Consider the following 18,212-nt stretch of genomic DNA (forward strand, 5'->3'; position numbering starts at 1 on the left):
CTCTTCCAATAAACATTACTCACTCAAATTTACAGTTCTGGATGCATCAAAGGCCAAAGATCTACATTTGTCTACACATCATATTTGATAACATTGCTGTTACTTTATCTATTACTTGAATACAGGGTGCAAATATACATGAGATCAGGGGAAAACTCTTATTCGAACATGACCGTCTTTTATTTACATTAAGAGAGGTCAGGCTCAAACTCGCCATTTATGCGGAAAATAAAGGTTAACTAGATGGTTACACTAGCCTCATTATCTGTACAACGATCCAGTGAGACTGCAACTTCTCATGATGAATGCGAGGGCACCCCAATGTGCCTTTCTGCAAGACGGAGGTGGCATGATTCAGTACAAAGTGATATAGCATTTTGTGGCAGATGACAGCCTACTAAAAACAGACTTACCTCCTGCAGCAACAAGCTTCTCGACACGGGTAACTATATGTTTCCCATATGTGTACCTCTTCAGTGCATTCAAGTGAACCTTGATGCGTGAAAGGATCAGTTCACGGTTTTTATCATCACATGTCTCAAGAACCTTTTGAACAACATAATTAGCAAATTGGTCCTTCATCATCACCTGTGAAGCCAAATTAAAAATCAGAACACATACTTGAAGGGAATGTGAAAATGTAAAACACACCAATATCATGCAACAAGCATGAGCATTTTAAATGTTTTAAGCTTACAATCTACTGCCGGTACCAACACATTCATAATGAAAGGTTATTAATGGTAACCTACTAGTTGAAATGCATTGCATGTGACGCAGGACCATTTTAGTTGTTTCTTATTTGAATAATTTTTTTATCAGTGACTTTCACAAATTTCATAAATTGTCACATTACAACATCTACCACAACCCTATATTAGTTACCAAGGGTGTCCAAGAAGAAGGAAGAAGGAAAAAGGGGTAGCCAAACGAAGAAAATGAGATAATAATAGGTTTGATTGAAGATATGAAGAAAAAGGAAAGAGACGTCCGAATTTGATTGAAGGTTTTATCCTCACAAGAAAGTTTTTCCATTAAGCACATCAATCAAGAATACCATCAAAATGGAAGAATTATTTTCTAAAATAAATCCGAAATGTCTATCTTCTTCAAAGAAGAAAAAAATAATTGATATATCTGACTACATATAATTGCTTTTTTTTTTCTTTAATTGTGTATTTTCTTTTTCAGTACATGGGCCTAGAATAGGGGAATCAGAATTGTAACTGAAGACCAAAGAAATGAATGAATCAAAGTATGTTTTCATCCATTATGTGCGATAATGAATAGTATGAGATCACATTTATTTTTTTGATGATATGAATTCATCCACGTGCAAGATGTAGAATAGTGTCTGCAAGCACAGCATACATAGCAACATGCTACGATCAACAAAAGCCCTCCCCATCATAAGCAGCGAAGCAAGTGAGGGACAGCAGAAAAATATGGGTAGTTTCACCTCATCTAGAACTGAAGGATCAGGCCTCAGTCTTTTTACCCATCCAAAAGTCACCACTACAACAGCTAGTCGATGGAGGCTAATAGGACATGTATGAAAGTTTGGGAAGGTACACCAACAAATTCTTTCTTTTTTTTTCTTTTTTTCTGGTTCTGCAAGATACCAACTGTGTCAGCAAGCACAGAATAGAATGTAGCATTTTGACTGCCAGTACCATCAATGCTATAGGAACTTCAATCCTTGACAATATGTAACACTTCCAGTGTTCAGACCAATATGTCCATACATAATTTTCTTAGGTGTTAAATCAGCTTAAAGAAAGTATCACAAAGATCACCATTCATCATGAAAGCAAGACTTCTCACCACTAACATTGCCACTAAAGTCTTTGTTCCCATCCATTCAGCTAAACCAACCAAATGGATTAATAGTTTTTACTTCTAAAAAGACAACACCTTGATTTATTTTCCTAAGTGATAAAAACCTAATGCTAGTCTAATAGAAAAAAAGTATGAATAGCATACCTGTAAGGGTTCATTTTCATCAGTTGACCCAAGCATTTCATTTATTAAAAGTTGGCGTTCCTCAGGGGTACCATAAGTCAAGCACTTCTCTACTACATTTGATGCATATTTTTGCTGGCTCATTTTTACTATCTGTCCAGTGAGCTGGCTTATAATATCAGACCGTTCTTCTTGTCTACCATGCTGCAAAACATGCTAATAAAACAAGCAGGAAAACCATGTCAATTCATAATGAAATGTATAAAAATGAAAACGTGTGACATAAACAATAAGCGCAATGAAAAACAACTGATAAAAAAAGTAAAGAAAATAATAAGCATAAACATGAAGTCCAACAAAAGTAAAATCCTGAAGAAATACAATTAATTCTGAGGCACTCCATATAATGCAATTCAAGCATCACGACAACTGTTCAGAAAAACTCGCACCACAAAAGACAGGCAAATAAAGAAAGTAAACACATCAGAACAATAAAACAGCAATGAGTAGCAGCTAATATACAAGCCATATGCAGTGGCTAATCTTTCTGTTCTGTAATCTTTTCATGTTTTATTAACTTAGCTGCTACATCAACAGTTTTAATTTCATTCAAAGTAATTGCTGGTATTGTTCAATTTGCAACAAAAATTCCGTGGTTATCAAGCATCAAAACATGACCCAAAGGGAAATAGTGTTTTATACCTTTTCTCCTCCCTTACATTAAATTAAATGAGTTCAGGATGGGTTAAAGAGTCGCTTATAATTTGCATGACAAACCAATAAAATAGCAAGCACAGAGTTACCAGGACAGAACCTAGGTTGAAAAGTCTAATACACTACTCCTAATGCACACAATTATCTTCATGTTCTAAGTAAGCAGCCCAATGTGTGATAGATCTTTTCTTCATCACATCTCCTTTCGATCATTTATTACCTACCTTTTCATTTTTTGCAAAGTGCAGACCACAGGTTAAAGAAAAAAAATAAGGAAAAAAAAGGGACACACCCACACCACTCATAAAAAAAGGGGTACTGATGCCTCTAGGCCCACTATTAGTCTATTATGCAAGCTCAACTATTAGCAGGCTACATAGCTTGCAAACATCGACAATCATCCCACTGGCAGGAAAGGCCCACAAATCCACAACCATGATCCTAGATCAGCTCAAATACAATAATTTGTTACATCCCAAGCTTGAAATTTTGTATCCTTAATTCCAGCAAGTTGCACTGGAGTTACTCCTTGAGGGTTGGATAGCGACAAAATCTCGTATCATAGTCCATATCTGGTAGGATATTTTAAGATATCACAGAAACACTATGCCTCTCCACTTAAATGTGCTATTTCAACAAAATCATATTGTTTTAGAGGTAATTTGAGAATTATCTTCTTCAGTTCATTAGCAAGTACCTTCAAATCAAATTTAAAATATTGAAAATTTGATGTTGAAGTAACCATGTCACCAAACAAAATATAAATGTTCTGTTAACAAAAAGCTGCAAGTAACCATACCCCAGGTCATGAACTTTAACCAGCATAGCAGACACGGGCAACATTCCACCATGGGAACATAATGCACACATATTATAAGAGGAAACCAATTCAATTAAATGATAAAGTAACCTACTTGAATAACATAATTCCCATATTGGTCTTGTGCCAAAGTACAAACAGACTCCCTGATCTCATCCATCATGATGCTTTGAGTTTTTGGATCATCACAGTGCTCCAGGACTCTCTGCATATTTAAGATGTGATACACCAGAGATAGAACAAGAAAGGCATATGCGAGCAAATAATTAGACACTGTCACTTGTATAATTGTTATAATAAGTGACACAAAGAAGATTATTCTGGCACCTGTATGACTCGACAACCATATGGGTGGGTGGACAGGGCCACGACATGCCCAAAGAATGATTCAATTATGAATTGTATTTTTTCCTGAGGAACACATTCGATACATTTCTGGATTACATGGTTGCCATTCTGATCACGCACACACTTCATTATTTGTCCATCAAGCTCTAGCACCATGTCAGTCTGTTGATTTACATCAACCACTTCTAGTGCCTGCCAAAAGAATGAGCCAAACTTGCTGATGACAACATCAAATGCATGAGATGGAGTTTTGTAGCAGGTCCAAGTAGAAATAAAATAATGAATTAAAGCCATACTATACGATGTGAGAATGCAAATCTTGAACACGTATTGTGATGAGGGAATGCACCGACATCAAATTAGGTATTTAATTCATCATTTTGAAAAGTACAGATGAAATTTGAGAACAAAACAAATGCAACATCTCATCAGGCAAGAAACCCAAAGTTCTTCAGTCATAAACTCAACATACTTGGTAAGTCATGTATATGTAAACTTGAATGCTAGTCACATGCGTAAATATAATGAGAACTAAGATTTGATGTAAATATATGCTATTCTTCAGTCTCCAAAAATCATTATGTTACAATGCAAGAAAATTCACTCCACAGCTCTACCTTGCCAGCTTACATGGCAATCAAGTTCAACCAGCCATGTCAGGGGTTCAATTGTTTCCTGTCATAAACAGGTTAGAACAGCAGCTTAGGAAGTCCAGAAAGAATTAGGAAGATAAAGGTTATGAAACTAACATTCAGGCAACTAAATCTGAATCAAAATCAAGGTGTAGGCTTAATTCCTAATCAAAATAGTGATGTTTGGGCTTCATCCACGTCCTGACATTCGGGCAATAAACACCATACCGGATCTGAACAGCCTGATCGGGCTTCGTCCATGTCCACATCTACGCAGACCAAAATCCAGTACTGGTCTGGAGGTTCGATGATCCTTGATCTCAACTATTTGTAATCAGCTACGTGAGTCTTTTGCCACCATTGAGAATGCCAGTTATGAGAAGCATACTGTTTTTTTTTAGCACTTGCTACCAGAATCAGAGATTATAATGTTCTAAATATTCAAATTTATTGCTGATAGCCCTCAATAGGAATCTAATAAGTAATAATTCTTGATGTGCTAGTCGGAACACATATCTTGCTCATGTTATTGTTGTTGAACACAAGGTTCGCAATACCGTACCGTACCGGAGTTTCGATCTGGGCTCGGTACCGGTACGGTACGGTATACCGCTCGGTACACCCAGTGTTGCTACAGTACTGCTACAGTGTCGGAACGGTAACATATGGTCCGCATATCGAAAGTCTGTCGGACCGATACGTACCGCCCGGTACGGGCGGTACGGACCGGTACTGCAAACCATGGTTGAACAATTCTTAATGTGCCTTAAATTTTGGATATTAGTCTCATATTATATAAGTCTAAGATTAAGGGCATTGCAATCAACAAGTCATGGCGTTCACATTTAATGATATTTGAATCCTTTTTATGATTCAAATTGTCTTCAAATGACCCTAATTATCAAAAAAGCATAATGAAATCATCATATTCTGAACAACATAAAGCAAGCAGATAAACAAGCAAAACCGGAAAATTAAACAGAAACAAGATGTAGTTATCGTCGTAAGAATCCAAGACATGGAATAAAAGGTAAGAGATTGCTTATATCAAACCTTCTGGATTACCCTACAACCATACATTTGAAGACTGAGAGGCAAAACATGACCCTTAAGTTGACCTGCAAGTTGCTTTCTCTGACTTTCTGTACCATGCTCAAAGAACTGCAATTATAGTGATTATCAACATTAGATATTTTCAAGAACAGAATGCAAAGAATAACTTGTTAGAATAAAGACTTCATACTTTCTGAATGACATAATTCCCAAAAACATCAGTCATCAAAGAATGAGCTTTAGGAAGTATCTCAGGAAAAATCTTGTTCTTATCTTCCTCTGTAGCAGTCTCAAGTTTTTGTTGGATAAAACGACTTCCAAACTGATCCGCACTGGAAAAACAAAGGAGTCAATTATCAGTCCTAACTGACTATCATAGTTTTATCATGATCTATAAAAATCGATCAATCCTAACCTGAAACAGCTAATTTGTTCTGGGATTGACCATAGCCAAACCAAACAGTCCACCAAAAAAAAGGGAAAATCTGATTTTTGATCAGCTAGCAAAATATATTGCATGGTATCATGCAAAATAATATAAATATCATATAAAATCATACAGAAAATAACATTATGCAGTACAGAATTATATGTAACAACCAATAATAGAAACTACAAATATATGATAATTGGTTACAATTTTTATCAATCACAAAATTATGGCATATATAAAAATCAGCAAACTAGCACACAAATCAAGCTTTATGTGGTAATCCCATTACCAAACTTCCAAGGTAGAAACTAAGACATTAAAAATGACAGCTTCAAACTTAAATTTAAAATTTTCAACTTTAATTAATTATTAATTGATAATTTTGAATTATAACAATTAAATTTTGTCAAAATCAATCCTCCAATCTGACCAACCATTTCCAATCCCGACGTTCAAAAATTTGCTTAAAATCTGAAAGATAGATATCTGTAGGGAATTGAACAGAGAGTACCTGAATTCAACAACATGACCTACAATATCTGACAGCTCAAAAGATCTAGTCTTGTTGTTCTTAAATTCTTCCAACAAAGACGACATGTAACCTTCTTTCATGGCACCATTTTCTGTGGTCCATGATCCAATGGACCCTCCAGCTGCAGTCCTTATATTGGAGGATATGCGTAACCGCTCACCCTGCCTTACAGGGCTTCCAGAACCCAAGGTAGGAGTGTGAATAGCAGTAGATAGATGACTTCCTGGATATGGCATACCAACACCAAAATAATGACTGCTATAGAAGCCATGATCTGAATCACCAGATTTGCTCAGGAGAGGCATGCCATATTGTAATTTTTGTTGGGCAAGCAAGGATCCAAGATATGCATTTTGATACTCGGGCAAGTCCATCGGCGGAACACCAAGAAAATTCCTTCCCGAATAAGAATTCAAACTTCCAGCAGCATGTACTAGTGATTCAGAAGCACTCTGTAAATGCTGGGAAAACAGAGAGTCCATAATTTGTCCCTGGAAACCAGAGGCCACCTGATTCCCAGTTGTATTCAGATACTGTCCTGCACCATCCATCAATTTTCACAATGAGTTAGCTTAAAAATCAGAAAAAAGAAATTACTGGATATGACACATTCATATGTAAACATGTGGATATGATACATCCAAGAAACATATACCTACACAAAATAGCTATAATAACATACCTGAAAATACTCATGCATGTAATACTTACATTTATGGTTGCATGAGTGTAGAAAAATAGGAAATGAAGGGGGGAAGAAAGAAAGAGAGAACAACTACCTGCATCTAGCTGATTATTTAGCATTGTTTGCAGTCCGTGATTGCTACTATAAGATTTTGAGCTTGAACCACCAAAGTCAATACTCGGGACATCAGCATTTGGATGTAGATTTCTAGAAATTGTTGTACCTACAGAAGGTACTTTCTTGTAAACTTTATTATAGGAGGGTTGCTTTGACAATTCTGGTAAACCAAAGTCTGTTGAACTACCAGTTTTCTTGGACGAATCACTGTATCCAACAACATTATTGGGATTTTTCAGCATCGGTGACAAGGATTTATCAATGACTTTTTGCTGCAGAAATTGTCTGTCATCACCAGGTATATCATAAAGCAATCCAGATTGATTAGGAAATTCCTCGTTCGGTTGGCCTGGTACATGGCCTTCTCCATCTAATGTTATTCTTCTAGACAAGTTCAAGTCAGATAAACCAGCCACAACATCACCACAGTCAGCCATATGAGATGAAACACCACCTAAGCCATTTGGTCGATAAATATCACTGTTTCTCACTCCCACAGGCGGAAGGCAGGGGCTTGGTGATCTCCGAATCAATTGAGGATCAGGGGTTGTACTTCTGGAAAGAGAGGAAGCCAATGCAGATGCAAAGGAATGTGAAATTGATGACCCAAGGCTTTGGACCCTAGTAAGACTGGAGGAAGTTGTCCCAGATTGCATGCCACCTACAGCGTCAGAGCCATCATGAAGCTGCATTAGTGGTGAATCCAGACCTCTTATTGGATCAACAGTATCATATGCATTTCGACTAACTGGGCGTGCAATATGCCCAATAACAGAAGGTGGATGGCTGAGTTCCTCCTGCAATTTAAATATAGTCTACATTAGCCTAAGAAACAAACAATATACATCCAAACAGAAAGTCAGGATCAGACAACTGGAAAAAGACAGGCAAAAAAATTCAGAAAAATAGAGAGAAAATGGAAAACCAAATCCCCAGAAGCAAATAGACATTGTAGTATTTAATTATTTATAATTCTAAAGCACAATAGAAGACATATGCTCTCAATTCAGCCATTCAAGTGATATGACAAATAAAAGCTTAATTATGATCATAAGTTTAGGATGACAAATAAGGCTATTTTTTATAAATAAGGTGATTTTTTCCTGAGAAATGTAGATAATAGATACTTAAGATAAGAAGATGCCAAAAGTTTCATTTAATCCTCTAATAGTAATGTTATAACAGGGAAAGAAAATTTTGGCATGCCTAATCATAACAATTGTACAGGAAGTAATATAAAAAGCAAAAGTGGGTAAATTCCTAACCTCCACAAAAAGGGAAAACATTTAGTTTGTTCTTCGACACATAGGTGGATGGAAACATAGGAAAAAAGAACATAACTGAGGATAATCATTGCAGGATCAAGACAATTTTGTGAAGAGGTTACAGACTAATTATCAGAAATGGACAAAAACTATTACAGCAAGCCTGCATGTTTAATATATATATCACAATAAATTGATGCTTCCTAATTTAGCAACCAGATCAGTTAAGAGAATAATAACAATAACAACAAAGCCAAAAGTCTCAACTACTTCGGGTCAACTACATGGATCTTTTGCTGCTATTGAGATTTGTAAGAAGTCATATGCTTAGTTAAGTCCAGAGTACTTAAATCTTTATTTATAGTTTCTATTCAAATCTTTTTAGGTCTTCCTCTACCTCTCCTCGTACCACTCAGGATTTGTTATACAAACACATATCGCTCAGTACAGGTGAGACATACCGGTCCGATATGAAATCGATACGCAAACCATCCTATACCGGATGATACCATTACATGACCTTGCATCGCCCGATATGGGGTTTGTACCAGTCAGTAACGATCGAATTTCGATCGTTACTAACCAATACAGGTTGGTAACGGTCAAATTTTGACCGTTACCGATCAAAGGCTAAGATTGTCCTATTTCAAATGGTCAAATTGACTGCTTGAACCACTGGAAAGGGTTTAAAAAAACCATTTCCTCCTCTTTCAACTTATTTCACTCTCTCAATCTCTTCAACTCTCTCACTCTTTCTCACTTACATCTCTCTTTCATTCTCACATTTTCATACTCCTAAATTCAACAAAGCTACAATTTGTGGATTGGATCAAATTTGAGAAACTCATTTGGGAGGATTAAGAGGAAACACATTAATCAAAAAGTATGTGTCCTTTTTCTAGATTTTTATTGACTTATGAGATGATTAAGCCTATTTTATATGGTTAATGACTTAATGTCTAATATGTTATTTGATATGTTTTTGATGGTAGAATAATATTAATTAAGGAGTAATTAAGGCATTTAATGTTGTGATTAGTGTGTTTAGTGCAGATTTTTTCGAAATTAGACAGTTAATGGATCAAATCTTTGTATTTCATGCATATTAAGGTGATTTATATGTTTATGATGGCATAATAGGTGTAACTAGGTTTTAATTAAGATTTATAATGCTGTGATTATTGGTTTTAATGATGATTTAATCCAAGGTATGCAATTTTGAATAATACCGCCCAGTACGGGCAGTACGTATCGGTCCGTCAGCTTACCGGTACACGGACCGCCCGTTACCAGGCGAAACGAAAAAAAAGAAATATATATATATATATATATATACGAGGCGATGTCGCGTCGCCTCGACGACGTCGCCCCGCGTGGGAGAAGGAAAAGGCGACGTCGCCGAGGCGATGCGACGTCACCTTTATATATATATATATATATATATATATATATATATATATATATAAAACGGTATACCACTCGGTATACAGTTTCGTACCGTACCGAGCAAACGTCGAAACTCCGGTATGATACAAAATTGCATACCTTGATTTAATCAAGATTTGATCAATATTAGATCAATTCAATATCTTTAATACCTATTAGGGTGTTTGAGATATTTATAACAATGAAAGAAAACTGATTAGGGATTAATTAACTATGTTACCGCTATGATTAGTATATTTAATTATGATGATATTAAAATTTGATCCATATTAGGTTAATTAAATATCATTAATGCCTATTAGAGTGTTTGGCATGTTTATAATGATGAAAGAGAAATAATTAAGGAGAAATTAACTATGTTAATGATGTGATTAGTGTATCTAATGATAATTTTTTGATCAAGTATACGCACTTAATGCTTTTTAGGATGTTTAACATATTTATAATGGTAAAATATAGCTAATTAGGATTTAATTAAGTTTTTTATTGCTGTAATTAATGTATTTAATGAAAAATTTAATGATATTGAGTTAATTCTACATATTTAATGCAGAATAGGTTGATTAACATGTTTATAGTGATAAAGTAGGGTTCATTATGTATAATCGCACTTTGTTAATTAATTCAATCTTGGTAGGAACATGACACCAAAGGAACAAGCACATAATGATGCATGGGATCATGCTTGAAAGATAAAAGGGAACCGTCATCATTGGCAATGCATTTATTGTGACTATATCAGTAAGGGTGGAGGAATCACCTGGGTGAAGATGCATTTGGCCGGTAGATATCCTAATGTTGCAAAATACAAGAAGGTTCCGATAGAGGTCGATAAATCCTTTCAAGACTAGTTACAATAGGTAAGAGAAGATATGATGATAAAAAAGACAAGAACTGAGGAAGAATACTATAGATCAATGTAAGAGTCAGTTTATGATGAATATGAGGGTCGCAACGATGAAATCGACCCAAATCTCAGAGTTGGTATTCATGCATCACTGAAGCATCAGTGTAATTTAATTCATAATTTTTTTAATATTTAAAAAATTTTACTATTGTCTAATTTTTAAATTAGTAATGTAACTTATTCATAATTTTTCAATATTTGTCTTGTAACATATTATCTAAATCCAACCATTCAATTTCGGTACAGTCTTCGAATGTGATCAAATTTATTGTCGACATTAAGAAATGTTATATATCGACTCTTATCAACACTACCGATGCAGCTAATGTTATTCGGAGGGTCGATTATTCCGAAAAACAATTGATTTATTTTCTAACATTGTAGTTGTATGGTGTCATTATAATATGGATCCTGGTAAGGAAAAGTTATATACATGTTGATTATAAACTATATTTGATATTAATTATTTGTAATGCTAATAAAGTCTTATTTATATCTTTTAGCAGTCGAGTGATGGCTACAATTTGGAGGGGACGCACCAAATTTAAGGAATGTTATCGTCCGTGTATTTTTGCAGACGACATCTAGTGGACGTAATTGGTCAATATTTATATTGATTCACATGAAGGTTCGCAATAGACTCATATAAACAAACAAACTGGTATATGTCCACTATAACATGCGACTAAGATTGCGGTGTGCCGATCTGGACAAGGAGTTTGAGGAAACAAAAATTAATCCCATCAACTTCCAATTCTACAACGAAGATTCAGAGTCGATGTTAGAGTAGGTGGAAGCATTGGAGAACCAAAAGGATCTTTTACTTGATGAGATGGGAGATCCTCAACGTCCTTCGCATTTTATCATCGAGGCAATAGAAGAAAAGGAAACACATCCCTATTAAGAGGAATATTCTCCTCAGTTAGAACGTGATAAAAGGAGCCGAACAACATCAAGTAAGACTACTCGAGTAATTACAAACACCTAACTGTCACAGTAGTCCACCCAGCGTGTAAACGCAAAGGCAAAGGGATAGGCAATAGCATCGGTCGCACCAGTTGGAAAAAATTGAGTCAGGTGACGAAATACCTTCTTAATCGTATTCAACAACCGGCTCAATCCAGAGACATGGCAGCGACATGGACAGTAATGTCTTGACCGATAATGGCAGAGACACCAGGGAGTCGATGGTCCCATCTACACAATTTGAGGGTGATGTATGGACCGATGAGCAGTATTTTACACATGCCACCCAAGATTTGAATCATGGAACTCGACAAGGTACTGGTCAAGTTTATAACAAAAGGGGAAGGGGAAGGCAGTGGATGATTTTGAGTAGATACGACAGAGCCTACACAACGTAGACATAGAGCAAAACTCAATGTATTCATAGTCATCATATTATAAAGAATCTTATGGCCAACAATAATACGATGATAGCTGGTCATACTTCTCCGAGCAGTAGTACAATGATTGATCTTATGATACGAAGCAACAGATCAGTGGCGAAAGTAAAAGTTCTAACATTATTCTCCATGCTCTGCACCAATACATGCCACAATCATATTTGTCTTAGGAGCCGCCTTGGACACGTGTGATCAACAATGATCAAACTCTGACTATCACCTCATTGATACACCAATGGCACACAATGTATCAATATACTATGTCGTGGGATCAATTTTTGAATTGGGTCCGACAAACATATCAAATTGATATACAAATGCATAGGATCGATGACCCCGATCCACAGCCCATGGAGTCCCATCGTTCTTTTTTGGTGGTAGAACCAGGTATATCCATCGATTGATTACTTGATTCATTTGAACCATAAAATTAAAATTGTTTAAAAAAAATCTAACAATTCAAATCATTTCTTTATAGATAATTCAATATTAACGGAAGGATGATTTGAAACATAACATAAAGCTACTCCTCAAAGTCTGAAAAAGATGTCACTACAATTTAGATTATTTTTGCTAAAATTATACTAAGTTAATATTTATTTTTAACTTTAGAACCCTAATCTAACTTTTTATCAAGTATTTTTAAAGCCATTTTGGTATTTTTGGCACACAGTCGATACGCCCCAGCGTACAAACACATGGTTGGTACAACAGTACAAACCAGTTCGGCAATCCTTGGTACCACTAACATTAATCATTTCACCTCTTCCAACTATAACATACAGAAATCTCCTAAGCATATACTCATACCATCTTAAGCAATTTTCTCTAATCTTATTCTCTATCGAAGCGATATATAATTGTTCACGAATAAAAGTATTTCTTTTCTTATCTTTCTTAGTAACTCCATACATCTATCTCATCATTATCATCGCGGCAATACAAGCATTTTGTATATGTTATTTCTTAACTACCCAAGACTCCTGACGCCCCTTATCATTTTAACCATAATGTTTTTACTCTATGAATAATATCTTCATTGATCTCTCCATCTTGTTGAATAATTGATCCAATATATCTAAAGCATGGTTCGCCTTACTAATCCATACCAATGTACCGACCAACTATCGGTACGATAAATATCGAGTCATACTAAGGATATGGACACATGGGACATGGGGACATATTGATGTATCGCCTATACTGATTTCCTGTTGGATCGATACGTACCGCCCATACTAAACGATATGTTACGGTACGATGAACCTTAATCTAAAACTTTTACTTAATGGAACTTCTTGTTCATTCAACTAAACTACATTGTCATGTTTATTCTTAAAATTACTAAGATTGCATCTCATATATTCAATTTTAGTCCTACTTAATCTAAAACCTTTAGTTTTTTAGGATTGCCTCCATAGCTCAAATCTATAATTAATTCCACTTAAGCTCTCATCAACTAAGACAATATCATCAGTAAAACTTACTAATAGAACAGTAAAAGAAAAGGGATAAAAATTACATCTATAAAGAGTATGTATGACTAAACTTACGGATAGGCTTTTTGTAGATTTTAGCATAAACAAAGCTACTTTTACAAATCAATTTGTTAGTTGTAACATGTTCTCAAACGGGCATCTTGGAGAAAAGTTAAAAAGCAACTTCTAGAAGAGAAGGATGGGCTTCTCATAATGATACAACAGACCCTCTTCACCTCAACAACCCACAATAATTATGACCGTCACTTCCACAGCCAATAATAGTTGTCATCGCTGCCACCAACACCACCTCCATCATGATCATAGCAAATGATGCCATCATCCCTGTTGCCGCCATGACCAACGCCACCTCCAATGCAACCATTGCCATCACCATCACCACCAACTACAACGACCATTTCTATCCACAACCACCACCTGCTATCATCACCACCACCACCAAGGGCAATCTTTGACAATATAGTTTGTGAGAGGTAACAGTAATAATCACAATTTGAGGAAACAGTACTAAATCCTACATGCTTGGAAAATAAACCTCATCAAACTGATACTTCCTAATTTAGCAGCCAAATCAGTTTAGCAAAACAAATAAAAGGAAAATTAAAATCAAGAAGTTCCAGCTACAAAAGTTAAAGAAATGCAGTCCAAGCCACTAGCACACTGACTTAGATCTCCAATACAGAGTTATAAATTGGAAATAAAAAAACAAGGTAAGCATAAGATGAAAAGTTTAATTATGCTTTCTTTTTCCATTCAGGGATGAACTAGCCTTCACTTGCTATACTAAGTTTGTTATTTTGGTATTATGCTTAATGAAGTTAATACAACAATATTTACACATTTATACGCTGCATTATTATCTGAAATGTTGCTCCTTCACTACATAGTGATTGTGTTACTTGAAGTTTGGTATTATGATTGTGTAGAATCTCTCAGAGTGTCTAACAAATATTCTTTTTGAACTTGTGAACTTTCCTTGTAATCATTAGTTTAATATATTGTCATTTCTCTTCTCCTACTGATTTTGTATATTTAGATTCAAACTCATTAGCAGCTACATAGGCTACAAGTTGCTTTGCTTGAGAAACAATGTCATGTTGGGTCTGTTTACGTCACATATATATTGAATCTAAATATACAAAATCAATAGGAGAAGAGAAATGACAATCTGCTAAACTTGTATTTATGATTACAAGGAAAGTTCACAAGTTCAAAAAGAATATTTGTCAGACACTCTTGAGAGATTCTACACAACCACAATACTAAACTTCAAGTAACACAATCACTATGCAGTGAAGGAGCAACATTTCAGATAATAAAGCAGCATATAACTGTGTAAATAGTGTTGTATTAACTTCATTAAGCACAATACCAAAGTAACAAACTTTAAGTAAAGCAAGTGAAGGCTAGTTTATAATCATAAGGACCAGGGAAAAAGACCTAAAAACTAGTACTTATGGCTCGATGGCTGGACTTGTCACTACAGCAAGCCAAACAATCCTACGATGCTTACCTCTTTCGAGATGCTAAAGCTAAATTTTCAAATTCATATAAAGTAAAAGCAAAATAGATGACATTAGATAATAAGAAGATTAAAGATATGAACAGATAAAAGGAAATATATACTTAGTAGAACTAACGCTAGGTACACAATACAACATAAGACATCAGACAAAGATGCTTACACCATTGCGATAATAAAATAATCTTGAACGGATTGCAGAAAGGAATATTATGGTAAATATTAGTTCAAGAACAGAGCTTACGTGTAATGGCTGAAAGTAAAAGATAGCTCTCAGGTGTTAATTAATGTCTAAAAGTATACCAATGGATGCAATTAAAATGACATCAACAGCAAAAAATGTGGACAAAGCCATGTTATTGGCAACTGATCAGGATCAAAAAAAACATCTAGGCTACAAACTTCCTATATAAGGATGAATGCATGGATATATGTGTTATATTAAAAATTATATAGGATGTGATGGTGCACATTTAACTAGATGCATAAAATTACAGAAGACAGGAATATTTTTTTATAGACCTGTTGTATCCACCTTTCGTAGTCTTTTTACTAAGGAATAAACAGACAAGAACAAAAATATTTCTTATAATATAGACGTGTTGTATCCAACATTTCTAGTCTTTGCATATTGTTCTTTTTACTAAAGATTAAACTGACATTCTTTTTACTAATCCAAAAACTTAAACTTAGCTTAACAATGAGCAAATGGACTTTAAAAATAATCTGAACACTATCGGTTGCTTAAAATTGATGTCAACAGCACTTGAAAGTTGAAACAACTTTTACACAGTCATCTCAGAAACTGCATCAGGTCCACAGCATAAGATTGAAAGGTTCTCCAGTTAAAATATTACAATGGAACAGATATAGATGGGTAAAGAAATCAAACAGACAAAGTAATGAATCAAAAATTGTGTAATGGAATGCTTTTCTTAAGTTGATTCTTTTTAGAAAGATGTTAATGACCATTTTATGTAAGCCACCCAAAAGGCTTCAAGACAACTGCATGATACAGAAGCTGAGGAGGTTAATTGCCAGGAAATGTTCAAACAGAAAATAAATGCGCCATACCTTTTTCTTAAGTTAGGGATTTGCGGCAACAGTTCCTATTGTATCAGTAATGCAACTTCTAATAAATGTATTTTGTTAATGAAACTCAAAGAAATGTATTTTGTTTATGACTCGATACTTTATAAAAGCTCTAAAATAATCACCATCATTGTTTCAAATTGTGACCAGTGTTTACCAGTCAAAACTCAAAGAAATGTACCTTGCTTTGACTCAATAATTTATTAAAATTCCAAAATGCTAATCACCTTGGTTTCAAATACCGACCAGTATTTACCAATCCAAAAAAGGACCATGATGGTCTGATACTGGTTGATAACATTATTTTATTATATTTTGGCATGGTACCAGGCGGTATAGGTCAGCATACCGCTTGGTACATTCGTACCATGCCGGTCTAGTAGATTACTGAAACCAATACCAAACCCAGATTTAAAACCTTGTTCACCACATGTAAACGATTTGTAAATGCATGAGCGACAAATTTTAGCTACATGAAAGAAATTTGCTTGTACGATGCCTTTGCCAAACGTTCACCAAGGTCTCTTGAAGATTTTGGTAACTGATGTTCACAATCATCAACATCATCATTTCAGTCACATTCAAAGTCTTGACTGATAAAAATTTTCCTGGCTCAATTTTTATAACTAATATAGAAAGTCACATAAGTTATATGACTAGTCAATTATCCACAGTTTGTATACATATTTTATTACTTGTGAATTCAAATACTGGCTAAGCTATTTGGGTCACATGTATAAATTTGAATTTAAAAAAATAGAAAACTTTAGCTACCTGAAGTACATCTGCAAAACTCTTTCTCCTCATGCCAAGACCAACATCTGGTAGCCCAATAAACCCATCGCCACTCCTCTCAAGCCATTCCCCTGACTGCTGCCGAGATAGATTCAGTGGCAGCACCCCTCGACTGGGCTCCAGCATTTCCCGTTCCCCATCATGCATCAGGAAGCCTGGTTGCAATGAGAAAAGGGAGCTGCTTCGGTTATCACCACCCATGGATTCTTTTCTGCTCCGACTATCACCGATTCCTCCGAGCAATGATGCCCCTGCACGAAACCTCTGTTGTACACGCCAGTCCTCCTTCGATATTGCAGGCGGAGGCATCCTCGGATTAAGATTCTCATTGGAATAATAGTAGGATAAATAAGCTGGATGTGACCTCAAATCCTCCTCGGACAACAATTCTCCGGAATCCTGGCCACCGACAAGGCGAGGGGTCTCAGCGAACACATCATGCTCAAACAAGCTCCTAAAGGCGGTCCTTGATCCCTCCACAGTAGGAGGCGCGCTACCACTCCGGAAATTGAGCTCATCCCGGTTGAGATCGAAGAAACCTCGACTCTGATGCTGCTCCCGGAGCAAAACCTCAATATCCCTCTCGAAATCGTTATCAAAATTCCCACCCATTGCAGTTTCTGGCGCCATCTTCATGGAGCTCCGCGTCACCTTCACCAAAACCCTAACACCGCCTCCGTCACCGGATTGTTCCAACGAGAAATTTCAAAGAAGAAAATTCTTAACGGAGGAAGAAACAACAGATCGGCGGCAAAAGCTCTCACCTTTACGACAGTTCCCTCATCCAATCCACCCGAACGGCACCTGGAAACCCCGGTTCCGATCCAAAGATCGCTCTCTCACCAATCCAAGGAGCCGTTTTCCGATTGAATTAGGACATAAAACCGAACTTTAACCGTTGCGGATCGCCGTGAGAGAGAATCTAGGGTTTCGGAAAAACCAACACAATCGGTCTAAAGATCGCGGGAGGCGCACAAAAGAGGA

At 35.9% G+C, this 18,212-nt stretch overlaps 1 protein-coding gene across 2 annotated transcripts; it reads right to left on the reverse strand.

The window, feature by feature from the left end:
* Nucleotides 1–62: 62 nt before the first annotated feature.
* On the reverse strand, nucleotides 63–18,207 carry LOC135609578 (pumilio homolog 1-like). Of its 2 annotated transcripts, none has more exons than XM_065102975.1 (11): nucleotides 17,993–18,207; nucleotides 17,208–17,892; nucleotides 7,274–8,093; nucleotides 6,474–7,032; nucleotides 5,720–5,861; nucleotides 5,530–5,637; nucleotides 3,824–4,036; nucleotides 3,591–3,701; nucleotides 1,984–2,178; nucleotides 414–588; nucleotides 63–331 (listed from the first exon to the last, which is right to left on the reverse strand). In XM_065102975.1, exons 2-11 carry the CDS (start codon nucleotides 17,862–17,864, stop codon nucleotides 297–299), a joined length of 3,015 nt encoding a protein of 1,004 aa, XP_064959047.1. In that variant the 5' UTR covers nucleotides 17,865–17,892; nucleotides 17,993–18,207; the 3' UTR covers nucleotides 63–296. The 2 variants fall into 2 exon arrangements, with proteins under 2 accessions (XP_064959047.1, XP_064959048.1); XM_065102976.1 differs by having other exon boundaries at nucleotides 17,208–17,879; nucleotides 17,993–18,196.
* Between the last annotated feature and the right edge of the window lie 5 nt (nucleotides 18,208–18,212).

This window comes from Musa acuminata, chromosome BXJ2-4, assembly GCF_036884655.1.
Source record: "Musa acuminata AAA Group cultivar baxijiao chromosome BXJ2-4, Cavendish_Baxijiao_AAA, whole genome shotgun sequence".
Lineage (NCBI taxonomy): Eukaryota > Viridiplantae > Streptophyta > Magnoliopsida > Zingiberales > Musaceae > Musa > Musa acuminata.

Coding starts and splice junctions, on each gene's coding strand:
- LOC135609578 (XM_065102975.1), bottom strand. CDS start 17,864: ATGAAGATGGCGCCAGAAACTGCAATGGGTGGGAATTTTGATAACGAT. Junction 4,037..5,529: donor GTTGTAGGGTAATCCAGAAG/GTTTGATATAAG, acceptor TTCTTTTGGCAG/GCACTAGAAGTGGTTGATGT. Junction 2,179..3,590: donor ATGGGAATTATGTTATTCAA/GTAGGTTACTTT, acceptor TTGTTTTATTAG/CATGTTTTGCAGCATGGTAG.